The sequence below is a fragment of the Amphiura filiformis genome, chromosome 2 (assembly GCF_039555335.1).
Source record: "Amphiura filiformis chromosome 2, Afil_fr2py, whole genome shotgun sequence".
Lineage (NCBI taxonomy): Eukaryota > Metazoa > Echinodermata > Ophiuroidea > Amphilepidida > Amphiuridae > Amphiura > Amphiura filiformis.
Window position 1 is genome coordinate 5,367,472 of NC_092629.1, and position 19,198 is coordinate 5,386,669.

Sequence of the window (19,198 nt, forward strand, 5' to 3'; positions counted from 1 at the left end):
CATAATCTCCCACACAGGGGGTGTGAATTTTAAATCGGGTTACCTGAATGGGTGACTCCACTTTACAACCCATGGAGAAGACATGACCATAATGATAATTTATCATACCATACCGACGCTGAACGTAATAACAAATTTATCGTACCAATAAGTCATTCTAAATATTGAGATAATTAAATTTTTAAACATTCTAATTGTTGCAAAAAAGGAAAACCATATCAAAAATTGGATGACAGTACCGTGTATTACGCCATATAAAAGCATAAGATTTGGACTTGTACTACTACATGTCTTGACAGATCTGTTTCGTAAAGGCCATTAGGCCCTCACTCTTCAGAAGTACTCGTGAGGGCCTAACAGCCTTCTGTGTGTGGAGGAGTGGCACCCTCCCTTCCCCCTCCTTGCTGCATTGCTTCTAAATATAATATAGGTGAACTAATAGTGTTTCATCCCATTGATTGTTTCTTCACAGATTGTATCAGAGAAAGAGAGGTTCAGGAGAAACCCCAGGAATTATGCCATGAAGAAAACATCGCTGATGAAAGCAAGGGTAAGCAAAAACCTGAGGCCCAACTCTTAATCACTGAAAAAGAGACTCGCTGCAGAGAACTCGGCAAGCTAAGTCTGTCACAAAGGAAAATATCCAACAAATTTGTCCGTCGGACTATAGCCTGGCCTTAAGACTCACCAAGGTTACATTTTGGCATTTTAGAAACAAGCATACATGTGTCAATTTACCATGCAACTTGTAACAGCAATTACTGCTTGCTGATGATCAATTGGTAGAGTATAATAAAATGAATATTAAATCTGTTCATCTGGTTTAATTACCTGGATGACTGAGAATATTCACAAATTTAATTGGTAGAGTAGTTTAGGCAAAATCCCTTTTAAATTCCAGTGTAGTAACTGGATTACTTGCCCCTATAATATACATAACTTTTGTTACCAGTATGTTATTATTTTTTGAGAAAAATGCAAAAATAGTCACAAATTTATCAAGGGGTGTAGTACCACTTTAATTGAAAACTAATGTTTGTTTTCTTCTGGATATCTGCAGGATATGGCTCACCAAGAAGGACGCGTAGAAGATGCCAATAAATATGCTGCAGAACTGGAGGAAGTAGAAGAAAGAGCTATTGAGTTGGACAGAGTGAGAAATAAAAATGTTAACGCCATCACGTAAGTTATTGGATTTCATATATCGACTGCTCAGTGCCAGAAGTGGGTAAATGCAGTAGCTTCCCTGTGAACATTTGGCAATTTCGCCACAGTATATTGTTCTCATCTAACATGACAGCTACATATGGCAGCTATTGCACTTGCCCACTTCTGCACTGAGCAGTCGATATATCACTCATTGGTTGATTACCATTAAATAGTTTTACCAAAGGGCTATTCCAGTCGAAATCCATGCACCCCCTATGGAAGACATATCCTTAACCTCCCACACAAGGGGTTTAACTTTTAAATGGAATCACTCATTGATGTCTTCCATAGGGGGTGTATGAATTTCAATTGGAATTGCCCATTTTGGAGCAGACAACACTGAATGGGTAACTCCATTTGAAATTCGCACTCCCTGTGTAGGCGGTTAAGATCATGTCTACAATAGGAATGTTTGGATTTCAACTGGAATGGCCATTTTGGAGCTAAAACAGACAACACTGAATGGGTGACTCTCATTTGAAATTCACACTCCCTATGTAGGAGATTAAGATCATGTCTTCCATAGGGGGTGTATGGATTTCAACTGGGATAGCCCAAAGATACACAAAGTCTCACATGGTGGTATACAAACTGTATCAATATGATTGGATGTGACATTTTCAAAAAAACATGTTAAAAATATAAAATCGCTAATAATTGTAATTTTGTACTACTAATAGAAAGGGGTCTATGTGAGCTTAATGATCTGATAATTTATTTATTTATTCTCTATGTTGGATTTGGTGTTATTCATGTATAGACATCCCTTCAAGTTATTGTTTGTCACTACTGGGTTTTGCCTGGCGTTTCGACAAACGTAATAAATAAATTCATAACTAAATATAAGAAAATCTGAAGCCAATAGTCTGAAGTTGAATCTTGGAGCTGCTGTCTTTCAAATGAAGATCAACATATTCATAGTTTTACTCACACAACACACAAGGATACAAGTTTGCAGGATTAATCGGGAATTTCAGATTTTTTTTTGTCCAATTTTCCGCACTTTATTTATTTTCAGCCCATTTTGGGGCTTTTTAGCCCAAACGTCACACGATTTTTCCAGATTTTTTCCGGATTATCAAGTTGAATAGCTACACTGCTGTAATTACCGTATTACAGTATAGTCCCACCCGTTTTTTTAGGTGAAAATTGTTCACAATTGGGGGGTGGGATTATACTCTAATTTTTTTTCGGTTTTGGAGTGTCCCTGGACCTAGACCGTAGATGCTAGGATCATTCATGTTTGACCTAAAAAAAAAAATAAAAAAAAAAGATGTTTTGTATTTTTAATATGAAAATTGATCATTTGTATTCATGTCATACTCTATTTTATTTCAAAATGCATTGAATTCGAATGCATTTTGAAATCAGTAATAGAGTATGACATGAATACCAATTATCAATTTTTTTTTTTTTACAATTTCTGGAATTTTTCGAAAAATGGGGGTGGGACTATACTCGAACGTGGGACTATACTCTGACGAATACGGTACTAAGAACTGCAAAATCCTTGTTTTTAGCCACTATATATAGATTTCAAAGTGTAATTTTTGTACGTCAACATTTTTAGCATTCTTTTCTTTCTTTTTTCCCCAGGTATATAAATCAGAGAAATCGTGAAAGAAATATCAAAGAAGCCGAGAGAGCCATGGCAGAAGAAATCAAAGTGTTAAAACATGCCGAGCCAGATCCATTCACAAGAAGACATTGCCGTCCTACCCTTGTCACAAAGGTATGCACAATTATTAAGGTACCAGTTATGTTCAACAAAGATATGCATTGTATGTGATTATTATGCCATGTTGTAAAGAAGGGTAACTATAATGGAAGACAGAGATAAAAAGACTTTATCGCGTCTGACGTCACCGTCAATCAAATTCCTTACGAGCCTTGATTGGTTAATAGCACGTAAAAGGAAGGCCGGTTTATCTGGTGCCGATCAGAGAAAAGGAATAGCAGAAAATGGCGAAAAATTACGTACTTTAATAAGGCAAATAGCAACTTTTCTAGGCATTATTGACATTGTGCCTTCCGGAAAGAAAGTTTCCTACTATAAAGACCTGACTTTTGAGATGGTTTGTATGTTTGAAGGTGCAAAATTAACAACAAGGCGCCCGGTTATACCGCCACGTTCAGCAAGTCATCATCACAACACTTGTAAACAAACCGTGCTCAAGATAGATGACGTCAGAGGCGATAAAGTCTTTTTATCTCTGCCTTTCATTATAAACAAGAGTTGCAATGAGTTGAGTCACTTCATGGTCGAGTAGAGCAAAATTACACGAATCGAGTCATTCATTTTTTTAACAGTCGAGCTAGCTCATGAGCTACAAGTCTATTAACTCTATATAATGTTGGCTGTGACCATTTCATTTGAGGGCTGCTTCATCTCCATTTTGGCCTTACACCTCTCATAAGTCTTTGTTGCGTAGGCTACTTAGGCCTGTTGGAAATAAGGTTTTACCATACCACTAAGGGAAACATAAACACACTGCCAACTAAATATAGTTTTGTATCTAGTCACATTTTGGCATGAAGTGATTCGCGTATCCTGGGCACGTAAGATGCACGTGATTCATAATACGCAGAGCAATCATCCAATTTTTGTAATGTTTTCCCATTTTTGCAACAATTAGAAACTCAATTATTTCAATATTTAGAATGACTTAGTGGTATGATAAATTAGTTATTAGGTTCAGCGTCGATATGGTATGATAAATTACCGTTGGCTCATTGTTATACGTACAATAATTTCCCATACCATACCGACGCTGAACCTAATCTTAATACTAATTACGGCGTGTCCATCCGTCCGTCCCTCTGTCCGCTGCGGTTCGCGTTCATGCGGTGGTGCACTATCGCGTGCTTTCGCGGTGCACTATCGCGTGCTTTCGCGGTGCGCTATCGCGAGTATCAACGGGAGTGTGCGCGGAGTACAGTGCCTATAACCGTTTTTTTCCGTTCACGTTTCTCGCGATTGATTTCATTACTTTAGTAACGGCCTACATCCACGTCCAGATAGGGCTTGGAAGAGGCGAATGATGGGTTTCCAAACAACAACACTTTTGTAAAATATACATAACTCATTAACAACAAGAAATTAAGCAAGTTTTCAAAGTATATGATTTGTAGAATGAACTTTCGCAAAACATCAAAGTGTTATTTTTCAATAATATATTGATTTAGACAATAAAAATCGATTTTTGGCTGCTTCGACCAACAATACCACATCTACCCTTAAGTTGTGTCAAGTTGGGTCTTGATCATTGAGAGACGCATTTCATAGTGGTTTAAAAAGTCAGGGCAGTTATATGGGTAACAGGTTTGGTATGGGTAACGGGTTTGGGTAATTAGAAATAGGCCTATCACGAGAAGCGCCCGACCCGAGAACCATGAAATCTAGTAACTAATAATGTTGGGCTATTCCATTTAAAATCCACACTACCCCTATGGAAGATTTTGGAAATATATCCCACAGGGGGAGTATGAATTTCAAATGGAATGAACACATTATGCAGCTCCATTTGAATTCCATACACCCTCTGAGATAGATTCAACCTAAATCTTCCACAAAGGGAAGGTGAGTTTCAAATAGAATTGGGGGGTAATGTGCTAATTCCATTTGAAATTCATACTACAGTATCACGTCTCATCCGAGACACATCTTCATGCCTAATGGGCTGGCGCTGAAATGTTGACTTGTGACTCGGCTGGAGTGACGTCTCAGGAAATTGGAGATCTTTTTGTCAGATTTTGATTTTGTTTAATTTAATTTATTTGGGGGGGGGGGTTGACAACACTGGATAAACCAAGAAAGCCTTGTGTGAAGCTTATTTTCATTGGGGTCCAATTAACACCGGGACAGGTTGAGACAGTCAAGGGATAACACCCTACTCTTCTCGAAATTGACTGTTGTACAGGTATGGCTCGATCTTCAGTACACAGGACTGACAGTTAAGCATTATTTGTGTTATATACCCCTTTTTGTAATCAATCTAAATAGTTCTTAGAGGCCAATAATTTGTGGTTAACATAGAATTTATCTTCTCCACTTTCAGACCAGAGAGGAGAATGTCATGAGCTCCGAGTTGTTGAAGAAGCTAGAAGACGAAAAGAGGAAAAAACAAGAGGCGGAGAAGAAAAAGAAGGAAGCACAGCTGAGTATGCAGGATGTAAGTACACACCCACATCACCCACAAGATCATTCTCTAAATAAAATATTTTAATATTAATCCGTGATGTTATAAGGCCCGTCGATTACGAGCTGATCAAAGTGTAGTAGGTAAATGCAAACAATAGTTTGTCTCAAAGCTGAAGATTTTAAAATCCAATGTAGCATGCAGTATCCCTTTGGGAAACTTTGATTCAAAGTTCTTTGTAACGCTCTCGCTTAAGTACTGTCACATTTTGGGCTTTAGACGATAAACGCAGGAGGTACACTATTTGCCCTCCAACAAACCAATATGGCTCATATAGCATTACAGGTAGAGTGTTAGATAACCACCACCAGTCCACCTTTCATTTTGAGACCGGCAGTTTTCTCCTGAAACAGGCAAATTTAAGGCCTGTGACATATTATGAAGATAATACTTGAATATAAAGTTCTGTGAACTCAAAAAAATACCAGGCTATTAAATCAAGGCTATATGTTATTTGAACTGATTGAACCACCCTGGACAGGCAGTTTTAGTAAAAATGGCAGACACTTGTCAAATCTATGCTAAGACCCTGTACACTGCAATTTTGAGTTGGCACTCCTCTAAATCACAGATATGTGTATTTGTTAATGTTGTAATGTACTAATGGGCAAATCCAGTTGAAATTCATACCGTATGGAAGACATAACCTTTATCTCCCATACAGGGAGATGTAGATTTCAAATGGAGTCACCACCCATTCAAGTAACCCTGTATGGAAGACTAAGGTCATTTCCAGGCCTTATATTAAGTATGCCTGGACCAGGAGCTAAAATGAGCTCCTGGTCCCCCAAAAGGCTCCTGGTCCTATAGTTTGTAGTGTCAAATATTGGATACACTAGGAGCCAAAACTGGGCAACCATGGGGTAAAAAAAGCCTGGGTGCCTGGTTAATATAAGCCTTGGTCATTTCTTTCATGAATTTCAACTAGAATATCCCAATATGTATGTATTTGATTTGTTGTAGGATATACTAGCAGCACTAAGTCAAGAAGGTGCACCAGCCAAGGTGGGGGAAAGGAAAGTCTCTGAGGACCTCTTTAAAGCTCATGACTTTGAAATTAAAATAGATCTGGATGTTCCTATGAGTGGTAAGTAGAAAAGTTACTTCCTTTCTTGTCTTATGTCTTGAGGAAAAGTGGGCAATGGTAAATTCAACGAACGAGGACACAAAACAACATCAAGCATCAATAAGTAATACAAGAGGGTACCTTGAATATATGATCAACTGGAAAGAAAAAGAGCAAGGTACACCAACTTGACGGGAGGAAACAAGTAAAATACAGACTAGAGGGTACACAGAAGGGGACAAAAACAACAAATGTAGGCATGGAAGTAGGTAAAGTTCAATAGCCAAAAATTACCAATTCTAAGGTCCACAGAAGTGTTAAGCCTGCAAAAACAACAGGGATCCTGGGGGAATACAAAAGTGCACTGTAACAAGTGATGAAAATCACTGTGCACATAAACAGACATGATAAACCAAACAATCAATGCAGGGACAAAAGCAGGCAAAGTTTGATGGCCAAAAATTGCCAATTCTGGAGCCCACAGAAGTGTCTGGAAAACAGTACACTGGAAGTGAAGAAAATCACTGTGCACATAACAGACAAAAAAATTAACTGACTTTAAAGCAGATAAACTGCTCTTCTTCAGGGACAGACAACAGAAAAAATTGCTGAAGTAAAAAACTGAAGGCAAGTTCAAAAAGAATTTGGCAGCAAACAGCTAGACAACAAGCCCAGAGCAAAATAAGCTGTGTATTTACTCAATGAAAGCAAGTTCACTACCACTAACTACCTTTTTGTCCCCCCTCTGCGTACTGTCTAGCCTGTATTTTACTTGTTTCCCCAAGTCAAGTTGTTGTACCTTGCTCTTTTTCTTTCCTTATGTCTTGAGGATGGTGAGCATTAACATAGAGACACAGCCTATCTGCAAACAGGCAAAGTCTGTTGTTTATCCATGAGGTCCAATCATTCAGTCATGCAAGTTTAACAAATCACACCAGTGTCGCATGTACATATGTTTGTTTTACACGATAAATACAGAAAGGATGAATAAGTTGATAAGAAACAAAAATCTATGTCAAAAATAGCTAAAAAACTATGTGTGTGCCGGTATATTATTGGTGATAGCTATTGGTATAATTATCCAAGTCTAGAATTGAACATTATGTTTTGTTAGCAAATTTAATTAATGATCTCATCAAACAACCCGGCCTCATAATTTGTTTTTATCTTGGTACCTTGCAGAATCCAGAGCACTTAACCCAGATGATCCGGATGGCCTGAACTTGGGCCCAGCACCACGACGGTCACTGAATCTAGACGAATATAAAAAGATGAGAGGGCTTATTTAACATGCAAGAAGCTACTATCTGCAATTACAGCTGCCCTATTGACATTTGACAATATCTGCATAAATATATGGCACCTGGCAGCTATTGCAGATGGGAAGCTTCTTACAGATTTATGGACAAGGAGATTGACGGCACCTGTAATAAATGTCAACATTAAATATAAACTTGTTCACATCTGACGATAATGTCAATCAAACTCCCCATGGCCTGTGATTGGTTAGTAAAGTGTAACTAAGGAAAGCACCGCCCAAGTTGCCTGATACTAGCCAATCATGGGCCGTGGGGAGTTTGATTGACAGGAGAGTCGGACATGAAGCTGCCACATTGTGTCATCGAAGATGTCTCAGGAATTTGAGCCCAGTGACTTTGTCAGAACCACTGCATGCTAAAAGTGTCGTTACACGTAACGAAGAGGCCATTCCATGGAGAAAATAATACTCAATAAGATAACCCAGCAAACACAAAATGTTTTACAAAAATGTTTAAATGACAGGTTATTTAACCGGTACAAATTGTTTTAATAACATTCCGAAAACATTTTTGAAAACTAGCTGCAACACATTTTAACATAATATTGATGCAAATATTTGCCAAAAATATTTTCCAAAATATAATTTGTAATAACATTTTGACAACATGTAAAAAATCCTGTTGTAGTATTTTTTCATATAAAATGTTTTTAAAATGTTTTCATGACCTTTATATAACCCGTTATATGTTATTAAAACGATTTGACCAAAAACAAAACGGTAAATTTGTACTGCACAGTGGGATACCTGCTCACTTAATTCCTTCAATTGGAATCCATTTATTTGACAAAAAAGTAGAGTTTCAAAAATGGCAACATTTTCTATTGATTTTTCCTTCCAATGGACCTATAATGAACACAGAGCAAAGCTCCTTAAACCATCACGCCACAGTGATCCTTATCAAATAAGGAGGGAAATTTGCCATTTTTGAAATGTTGCCTTTTTTGCATGTCAATTGCCACATTTTGTGTTAATTGCATCAAGAAATTGCCTCATGTAAGTGTACCAACAAGCTATTCCAAATGAAATCCATACACCCCCTATGGAAGACATGACCTAATCTCCCACACAGGGAGTGTAGATTTCAAATGGGGTTACCTGAATGGGTGAATCCATTAGAAATTTATACTCTGTGGGAGATTAAGGTCATGTTTTCCATAGGGGATGTAGATTTCAACTGAAATAGCTCTATACAGTATACTACACAGTTCTTGTGTACAGTTTGGCGATTGGTTTTTCAGTATGGATAAGTCACTTCAATTCACGAGTGACATGACAATGAATAATGAAATGTTGCAGACAAAATGTGATGCCATCTGATACAATCTGGCCAAAAGCAGCAATTGGTTATTCCAGTTGAAATCTATACACCCCCTATCAGAGATGCCAATCCTCCGATTTTACCGATTTTTTGTATTTTTCCCAAAAAATCAGATTTTCTAAAAAAAAAAAATTTAAAAAAAAATAAAAATCTTTTTTTTTTTTTTTTTTTTTAATTTTCAAAAAATATCTTTGGCCAAAAAAGCAAGTTATAGGCCCTAAATTACTTGTTATTCAAGGTTGGAAACAATAGAAATACTGCTATTTAAAAAGAAATTGCCAATTTTATTTTACAAAGTTGGATAAAGTTGTACATTTTGATTACTTTTGCTTCTATTGAACAGTCAGGAACACATTGAATTAGTATATATTGCTAGCTGTTCAGTAGAAGTAAAAGTAATTAAAATGTACAACTTGATCCAACTTTGTAAACATAAATTGGCAATTTTTTTTTAAAGTAGCAGTATTTCTATGGTTTCCAACATTAAATAACAAGTAATTTAGGGCATATAACTTGCTTTTTTGGCCAAAAATGTTTTTTGAAAATTTAACAACAAAATAGGGGGGGGGGGTCAACAATTTGATGAATCATCGTTTTTATATTGCGCATTATATATATATCCATTTCAGCCATGTAGGCCATGTTATTAGGCCAAAAAATACTTTGGAGAATGTCTCTCATGTACAAAAGTATAGGAAACTGAACATTTAAAACCACTTTTTTGGGATGAAGGAAGCATTTTTTCAAAAAAGTCTAAAACAGTTTTTTATGTTAGAAATGGCCTTTTGGGGTGCTAATTCTGCTAAAATTGCCTGGGCCTAGGTACCTAATTTGCATATTTCATGGTATAATTTTGAGAAAACAAGCCTTGAAGAATACGGTCATTTTCACAGTAAAGGGTGTAACTTTTGATTTTTAGGGTCAAACTTTCAAACCACTTAAATATGTTTCTGTTTACTGAAATCATACATAGAAGCAACTTAAATTCCAGTAAAATAATGTTTCAAGGCTTAAACCTTTTGATTTCTAATAAAAAAAATTGACATTTGCATAACATTTTGGTTAAAATCTAAGAAAAAATGTATTTTACATAACCTCAGAAAATTATGAGATGAAAGCTGGAATACATGTGAAATCCCATTCCAAAGTAAGTCAACAGATATAAGTTAAATTTTATACCATGTTTTGCTATGTTTGTAATTGCAGTTTTGAAAATTTTTAACATCAAGTGTCATTTACAATGGAAATTTCCAAACCTTAAACATATTTTTTAAGTTTTAATTGGGTTCCTAAAATAATTTGAATGTCTAACTTCATGTACAAATACTACTTGATGAAAGGAACCTCCCAGCCAAGTTTCACAGAAATTGGAGTTATTTTTAGAATTGGCAATTCAAGCGATTTGTGTTTCGGAGGCTTCAGTTAACAACACAGGTGATCATGAAAGTAAAATATTTGGCTAACTACTACAAGTTGACATAAAAAAATAGGTAAAAAATATCACAATTACCAATTTTCATGCTTTGCTTCTAAGTATTGAATTTCAGTTGTGACAAAAATTAAATTATCACAGCAAGTCATTTTTTTTTTGTTTCGAGGCTTCATGTTAACAATTGTTAAACATTGCAGAAGTAGTTTTTTGAAAACAACAGTGTTGGGATCATCTAAGCTGTTATTTTCTTGTGTGTATTGAATCAATGATTCTATGCGGCAGATATTGTAGATTTATCACATGTTAATTTTTTCACCCATTTGTTAAGTATGGTGTTTTTTGCATGTGAAGCCTCCGAAACAGGCTTTTTGGGTATCAGTATATTTTTCAAACATTAACCATAATGTCAATTTTTTTTTTATTTATGACATTCTGCACATATCAAGTAATAATTACAATGCAGATATCAGTACGTATGAAACACACCAATTTATATATACATAATAGATAGTCTTCAAGGCTTGTTATCTAGGCTTGTTTTCTCAAAATAACCTTATTTTTTAATCCATTTGAATGTAATTTTACCCTCAGAAATGGTGTCTCCTGCAGTGTAAAATGTGTACAAACCCTCTGGCTTCCAGGGGCTTTGCCCCCTCGACCCCACCGGGGCTTTGCCCCTGGACCCCACCAGAGGCCCTTAAGCTTCGCTCCCTACGTTCGCAACTTTCAGATTTTTTTTTCACAACCCATTGGCATCTCTGCCCTATGGAAGACATGACCTTAATCTCCCACACAGGGAGTGTAGATTTCAAATGGAGTCACTCATTTAAGTAACCCCATTTGAAATTCACACTCCCCATGTAGAAGATTAAGGTCATATCTTCCATACAGGGTGTATGGGTTTCAAATGGAATAGCCTATTTCAGTGTGAAATTGAGATACAGACAAAAAGCAAGATGCTGAAGTTTGATGAAAATTATTCAGTTTTTGTTACTGCGCACGTCAGTCTTGCATTACGCAACTAGCGTAAGTGCTGCGCTCAACTGCGTGCATCTTTTTGCCGATTATAAGCCAAACAAACTTTGGGTTGTGATGATTTCAAGAATAGTACGGGAACAGTCCATTAGTCTGAAGGGTTATTAGTCTGAAAAGGGTTAAAGGTGGGGTGTAGGGCATTTTATGTTAAGATTGGGGTTAGGCATGAAGTTAAGGGTTGGCATTAGGGTTAATGTTAGGGTTAGGTATGGGTAAAGGGAAGTGCTAAGTTTAGAGTTATGGTTTGGGTTAGGGTTATGTTTATAGGTTTAGGGTGAAGTTTAGGGTAAGGGTTAGGGTTTAAAAATTATTGGGGTTTTGGACTAATGACCCTTTGGACTATTGCCCTGTAACCAATAATAGTACATAATATGATATAATACTGTGCAAGTTGATTATAAATGGTAAAATACCTTCATTTGGCCTCATTGGAACAGATCAGGCTATTCGAGTTGAAATCCATACACCCCTTTAGAAGACATGACATTAATCTTCCACACAGGGTGAATTTCAAATGAAATGAGTGACTCCACTTTACACCCCTATTTTTAAGTCTATAACAGGAATGTCAGTTTTCAGGTAATAGCTTGATTTCAGGCTTTCTGTTACTCAGGCTTTCTGCACTTTTAGTTTCAGCCAGTTTAAGGGATCTAGAATGAGCGTTTATTGCGTTTCGACAGTATTTTTTGTGGAACATGAGAGCACCTCAGACCTATCGAATTGCATTCTGAATACTGAAGCATGTCTTTCTGATATCAAATAATTTTCATTTTTGAAAATCACAATATAATACAAATTTTATGACAAATTATAAAAATTTGATATTTTTCAAATTTTGATATATAACAGTCCTCAAAGTAAATTATATAAATCTAATGATATATTCTTAAAGTGTATGTAGCTGGGAGGAAAAGCCGATGGTCAATTGAACATGTTGACCTTTCATATTGAAGATATGGATTTTTTCCCCAAAAAGACCTTTTTTGTGTGTGTGTTTTGGGGAAAAATCCATATATTCAATACTGAAAGGTCAAAATTTACAATTGATCGTCGGCTTTTCATCCCACCTACATAACTTTTTATAAATCATCAGATTTATAAAGTTTACTGAGTACTGTTAAATATCAAAAATATCAATTTTTAATGATTTGCCATAAAATGTGTATTAAATTGCAAATTTCAAAAAATCAAAATTATTTGATATCAGAATGACATTCTTCGTATTCAGAATGCAATTGATATGTCTGATGTGCTCTAATGTCCCAAAATAAATACTGTCCAAACGCTCATACCCCCTTCCCTTAAGGCTTTTACAGGCCAAATGTGCACACTTTTTTAGGCTTTGCCTGCAAAGTCACTTCAGGCCACTGGCATCCCTGCTATAACCCCTGTGTGGGAGATGGACATATCTTCCATAGGGGGTGTATGAATTTCAACTGGGATAGCCCTATGCATATTGCAATCATTATCTTAAACCACAGTGAAAACAATTGTCTATGTGTTAGTTTATAGAAACACTGGAATTACTGAGGCACAATGGGAAGTTAAGAATCTCTGCTATGAGTCTCCTTTGATGAGATCCAACATAATAGCATTGCAAGCATGCATATCCATCATGCATTGCAGTATGTCAGTCACAATAACCAGCATAATCATAATGTTATGTTGCCAAAGTTGAGACAGTTATTTGACTGAGACAATTCTTTTGGTCTGAGATAGTACTTCCAAGATGTGGAACTGATACCTGTTGATGACCAATGATTACCTTCTAAAGCAATGGATATTTAGGGTCATGGGTAAGCTGGCTAATTTCTTGCAATGCACCATGGGAAGACTTGATATTTGTGAATATTCAATAGGTGACATCATTTTGACCCTTTGACTACCTTCTAAATCAATGACTATTGAGGTCCATGTGTGAGCTAGCTAATTTCTTGTGATGCACCATGGGAAGACTTGATATTCATGAATATTCAATAGGTGACATCATTTTGGCTACCTTCTAAAGCAATGAATATTTGAGGTCCATGTGCGAGCTAGCTAATTTCTTGCAATGCACCATGGGAATGCTTTATCTTCTGCTGTGATTTAACACACTCATAAATATTCAATAGGTGACATCATTATGACTATTGGTGTAAGATATGGTGCTTCACAGGCGGCACACTTTACTATTTTTATACATTTGTGTACTATATGAATGTTTCCCAGGAAGTAGATTTAGGCATTAACATATAATTTTGCCACTAACTTCAGTTTGCCACTAGCGTATGCTATGATGTAGTGGCAGAGCTGATTAGCTATACCTTTTTTCACCCTGATGTGGCAGTGACGTCAGTGCGCCTATCACTGGACGCAGCTTCAAATCACTAGTGTTCGCTCAAAGTACTGGCATAGACACGCACACACTTAAAGATGCTACATAGATGCGCACACAAAATAGCTGCCTCAGCGTGTCACTGCCACATCAGAGTGGAAAATGGTGTAGTGGCCACCACTGGAGTCAGTGGTAGAATTATGCAGTAATGCCTTAATAGCATGACCTGATGTGATCCACTTGGTTTTATGCCAGAAATTGATGAAATAATTGTTATCATTTGTACTGGGGGAAACCTGCTTTGGCTAACTGTTGCTTATCATTGTTGTTTTGTGTCTCATTTAAGCGAGTGGCTCAGAGAAGGTTAATGTATAGTTGTTTTTAAGAGGATAAACCTTTTGAATTTTGAATCTGGAGTACAGTGAAAAAGGTATACAAACAATAATATTGTAAAGCCACATTGCTAAATTAAAATTTCATGCAGTGTGGAAATTTACAAAGATATTTATATTTGCTTATTTTGTTTTTACTTAATTAGTGGGCAAACATATGTATGTGACTGTTTGTGAAAGGCAAAAGGTAGAAAAACAGAATTAAATATGAGAACCTGAATTTGACTGCCATCTTGATACATGCATGGAGCAAAAATTGGGGTATTTGGTTTCACTCAGAATTGGCTTGAGGCAATCGTTGTCATGTGAGCGCAACATCACATACTAAACGCATTTGAGAGGTGCTTTTGATGCGACCTGTATGTGATACCTAACGCTTCAGACAAGACACACACTTGTTTTCATTCATTTCTGTGCAAGGATCCGAATACCACAAATTTCCCCCCATAGCCAATGGCGCTATTGTATGTGGTGGTATGAGGAGTCTGGGTTCTCTGGTTTTAATTCTGTTGATAGAAAGGAGCTTCCTTTTCAAGGGGGACATAAAAGAGGGTGCTATGAATTCCCAGATTCCCACATTTTTGGGGGGATAAAAATTGGCATAAATCATGTAACTGGAAATCGATTTTGGTCATGTTACTGCAAGAAAAATCTTTCAAAAATATAGGAAAGCTATTTTTAATCACATGGCTAATTATAGATAATGTCCATTTTGATAAGAAATGATAATGTGGGTTGTGGACGTCATGAAGAGAATATAGTCGTGGATTCTATCCCCCCTGGGCCGGGGGGGGGGGTACTTAGTGGAAATGATGGTATGGGGTGTGCTTCAGGGTGCATTTCTGCCATTAGTTTAGACTTGCATGCATTTTCAGCCATTTTGGTTTATTAATAGCCCTTGATTTCATGAAAATTTGGTTTAATAAAGGGTGTTGTTTCAATGTTTTATATTTTTTTAGCTAAATTGGCGAACATTTTCCAAATAATTTTGGGGCTGTTTTTCATCAAAAGTTGGGTAGTCGCACATCCCCACCCAAACCAAAGTCGAGGATCCCCCCCGACCTAGCAAGGTGCTGTAAAAGCTAAGTGAATGTACTCATTGATACTGTAGCTGAAATCAGGTTTTACTTTTGTAGACATGCACCAGACTTCATGAGGCAACTGACCTGTTTGACTTGTCATGGGATTATTTGCTACCAGCATGTGTATCTCATGTATGCAGTCGTCTATCACATTACCAGTCCAACAGGTCAATTGCCTGATGCAGGCTGGATCTTTTAGATTCAACATGTCTACAAAATAAATTGCAGCATAAGATTAAGAAGTTCCTGTTATTGCACCGCCACTGACTCCAACATTTGTATAGTACTCTGATTTGAGTCTGAACATACTGTAAATAAAGTTATTAAAAAATGAATCATTACACATGTCATAAGTCTGATTATTTGAATTTGTTATAGATAATTTTACCGAGGGCTTGGATTTAGAACTGGCTATTTCCACTTATGGTATTTTGTGAGTCAAATATATAAAAAAGACAATTTCATAGTTCACAGCCGCTGGACCTAAATAGCTCTATAGGCCTATAATATCAATTTACTTTCGTTTTTGTGTCTTTCATACTTTCTTTTTCTCTCCCCTCTGTCTCCTTTTCTTTCTTGTGTAATAAGGAGTTATATTAGGAGTAGAGTGATAACCTCAGTGGCAGTTGAGATTGGATTTACTACCACCTCCTTTCTCTTGAATCAAAAACAAATTGGGGGTCTAGATAGACAACACTGAAAATTGATAAAGAAGTTGAGGTAACAGAAGAGATTTAAACTTGCTTGGACTTGGTAAAAAAAAGCAAAACGTTTGTGTTCCTTTAGTCATAAGGATTCAGAAAAGGTGTAAATTATTAGACCTTATCTATTAGGTAAGGTTATGTCCAAAAAAAAAAAAGTGTACAATAAGATCCTACTGAATAGGATCCGACCTCACATTGATCCTGTACTGAGAAGCAACCAGACTGGCTTTAGATCAGGTCACAGCTGTGCTAAGCAAATACACATTTTGAGGATAATCATGAAAGGCTTCAAGGTGTACCAACTTCCCTTGACAGTCACTTTTGTGGACTTCAAAAAAGCCTTCGACTCCATCAACTTACAGGACCGTCATGTTTCAGTGCTGCGGCATTATGGAATACCAAATGTTGTGGTCAATGCCATCCAGGTGCTCTACAAGGACTCCAATAGTGCCGTTATGGTAGATGGAAGTATCTCTGAAGGTTTTGGAGTAAATGGGTAATTAACTTTGGCTTCACAGGATTGTTCCCGATTTTGTTGAAAATAATCTCAAATTATTTTATTTGTCTTTTAATGATCATGTTGATAATCAAAAAAATAATAGTTTGTGCGATGTAGGATGTTTCGTTACCTTGGTAACACATCAAAATAGGACAATTATACCGATTTGGGTCCATTTGACCTTGACGAGTGTGTTACCTGTCTGTTAAGAAATCACCCTAGATAGTTAAAACTATTATGTTTCCAAATATCTTCCGTCCGGCAATTTCAAAACGCTGGCTGAACGCTGGCCCTTCCAAGCTCTTCCAGTGCTGAGGGAGATGGTACCTCCACCAGAAGCCAGAGGATGATTTAAGGAAGCCCCATCATGCACTGTAAAAGTGTTATCACTAGAGTTTCAACTGCCACTTTACTTTTCAAATCCCATTGAACTCTGGGCAAAAGATGTTGTTTTAGAATTGCCCGTGTGTCATTATTACTTCGTCGATTTCAGATCTAAAGTGATGTATGCATGAAGGATAATTCACACCTTCTGTAGATAACATAAAATGTGAAATCGACCAACTTTTGAAGGTGTTTTTATTGTAAATATATCTGTCCAAATTCAGGTGGTGTATGACGTGCAGTCCCTAAATTCAGTAAATTTTCATCGGCAACCGTGTAATTGAATGGGATTATTTTGAAATTTTAAAACGCTTGAAATATCACAAACAAATAGGCCTATGTTTTCATAAATACAAGCTAAAACCGTTGGGGTTCGATAATGAACCCCACAAAACTAACCGAGTATATGGAAAATGCCATACGGCCGGGCGGTTTCACGAGTTGCCGGCACGATCATGTCATCCGCCGCCTGTCCAAATTCAAATTTAACCATGCACGTGTGTATGCAGTGGGCGGGCAGTGGTGTTATGTTCACTCACACAGCTGTGCTAACCGCAAGACTTGCTGGGAAGTGCTTAAATCATCCTCTGACCAGAAGCTGTAGGCAGCCAAGATTTTTTACTTGCACCAATGCACAGCACATCCTCCAAGGACAAGCGTAGGCGGTAGCTCAGCTTATTTATGCTATCATTTGTCTCAAGACTCATTTTTTTATTTCTGTTTTTATTGCCCTGTAGGCCTACTTGGAACTGGTGGGTGGAGAAAGATACATCGAGATAACCACCAGTCCCCTTTAAGTCAGCTACATGACTACAACATTAAAGTGCAACCATTAATTGCAAATCATTCGAATAAATTGCAATCATGGCAATGAGGGATATTAAAACAAAGGTAATTGATCCCACCACTCGTAAAAGATGCTGTGATATAGCTACAAATGCAATGCTGTCTCAAGACTCATGAATGAGAGTCGACACAGTTATCTTTTGTATTGAAACCACGTTAACCAATTTAACCAGCTTAACCGGTCGGTCCCGATTTTTTCCCCTACAGGCACGTGTTTCAATGTTCTTGTCTGACAAGATTGGCCAGTTTTATGTAAAGATTTTGGGCCAGTTTTATGAGGAAAAAAAGTAATGATGACAATCGATGGCAAGTCAAGTTTGAACTATTCCAACTTTTCCGGGCTCTTGAACGTGTAGCGAAATTTCCCAACTGGTGCGTGCGTACATTAAAAATGACACGCTTGACGCGTGTCCTAAGCGTGAAATATTACGCGCGCGTTTTTAAACCTTGGTTACGGGCACGGTGTTATCAACTTCGCAGCCCTTACTTTCGCAGCTTATCTGCTTCATTGGACTTCCTTCAATATAAAAAAATGCTTACATCTTGTCATGCTTTTGGACAAAGATTTTGTTTTAATATAATAAAAGGGTTTTTTTAAAGTCGTCGACTTAAAGTGTTGGCAACACTTTGCGGATACGCATCAACAAAAGTACCAAAACGACAGCAATCTTCATTAAGTGAGCTAAGACATGTAAGACTAAGTCTGTGTTTAGAAAGTTGGGCAAAGTTGAATCATTTCGCCAGTACCAATAGCTTAACTGTCTACAGAATGATTGGAACAACCTTAGTCGTAGCCTACATTTTTGCAAGTCATTTTCGGCGTATGAGTCCTCAGGAAGACAGAGCTGAAGAAGCTGAACGTGAGAATGGTGATATCGCTTCATGTGATGCTGTGAGGGTCTCCATTTCTGAGAAAGCCAACCAACATGACCAACAGTGAGTAGACCTGGCCACACATAAAAAATTCAAAATGAGGTTTTTTAAAAATATTGTTTTCCAGAGTCAAGACGCAGGTATCATTATTCAGCGTCATATCACTTATTTATTGTCGAATAAGTGCAGAGTAGGTTAGATTTGAATATTAAATGTTAGACCAAAGTAGCTCAAAGTACATGTACTATACACCTGATCCGTGAACTTGTCTTTTAAAAGACAAATTCTTGTTCGGTGTTGAGTCGAATGAAACCAATGAGAATGGAAACTAGCCGATTACCCGGCTTTCGCGGTTCACGGAAGGCACGGTCAGACATGTGGCAACATGAATGTAACGTGAGCTATCTTCAGAAAATGATAATAGTGAGGCTATTTATAAGTACCGTATATCAATTTTTTATAAACATCAATGATTGCCGGGCCCGGTCGGGCATCAGCGGTTTTTTCATTTAGCTCTTTTA

General features: G+C 37.1%; 1 protein-coding gene across 1 annotated transcript in view; it reads left to right on the forward strand.

Moving 5' to 3' along the window:
• Positions 1 to 8,506, forward strand: part of LOC140145812 (RNA polymerase-associated protein RTF1 homolog) — a 64,004-nt gene extending 55,498 nt beyond the window's left edge. Inside the window, 6 exon segments of the mRNA XM_072167490.1 lie at positions 473 to 550; positions 1,061 to 1,182; positions 2,806 to 2,941; positions 5,268 to 5,381; positions 6,372 to 6,495; positions 7,657 to 8,506. Coding sequence (XP_072023591.1) covers positions 473 to 550; positions 1,061 to 1,182; positions 2,806 to 2,941; positions 5,268 to 5,381; positions 6,372 to 6,495; positions 7,657 to 7,763 — 681 coding nt within the window. The 3' untranslated portion in view covers positions 7,764 to 8,506.
• The last annotated feature ends 10,692 nt before the right edge of the window (positions 8,507 to 19,198 follow it).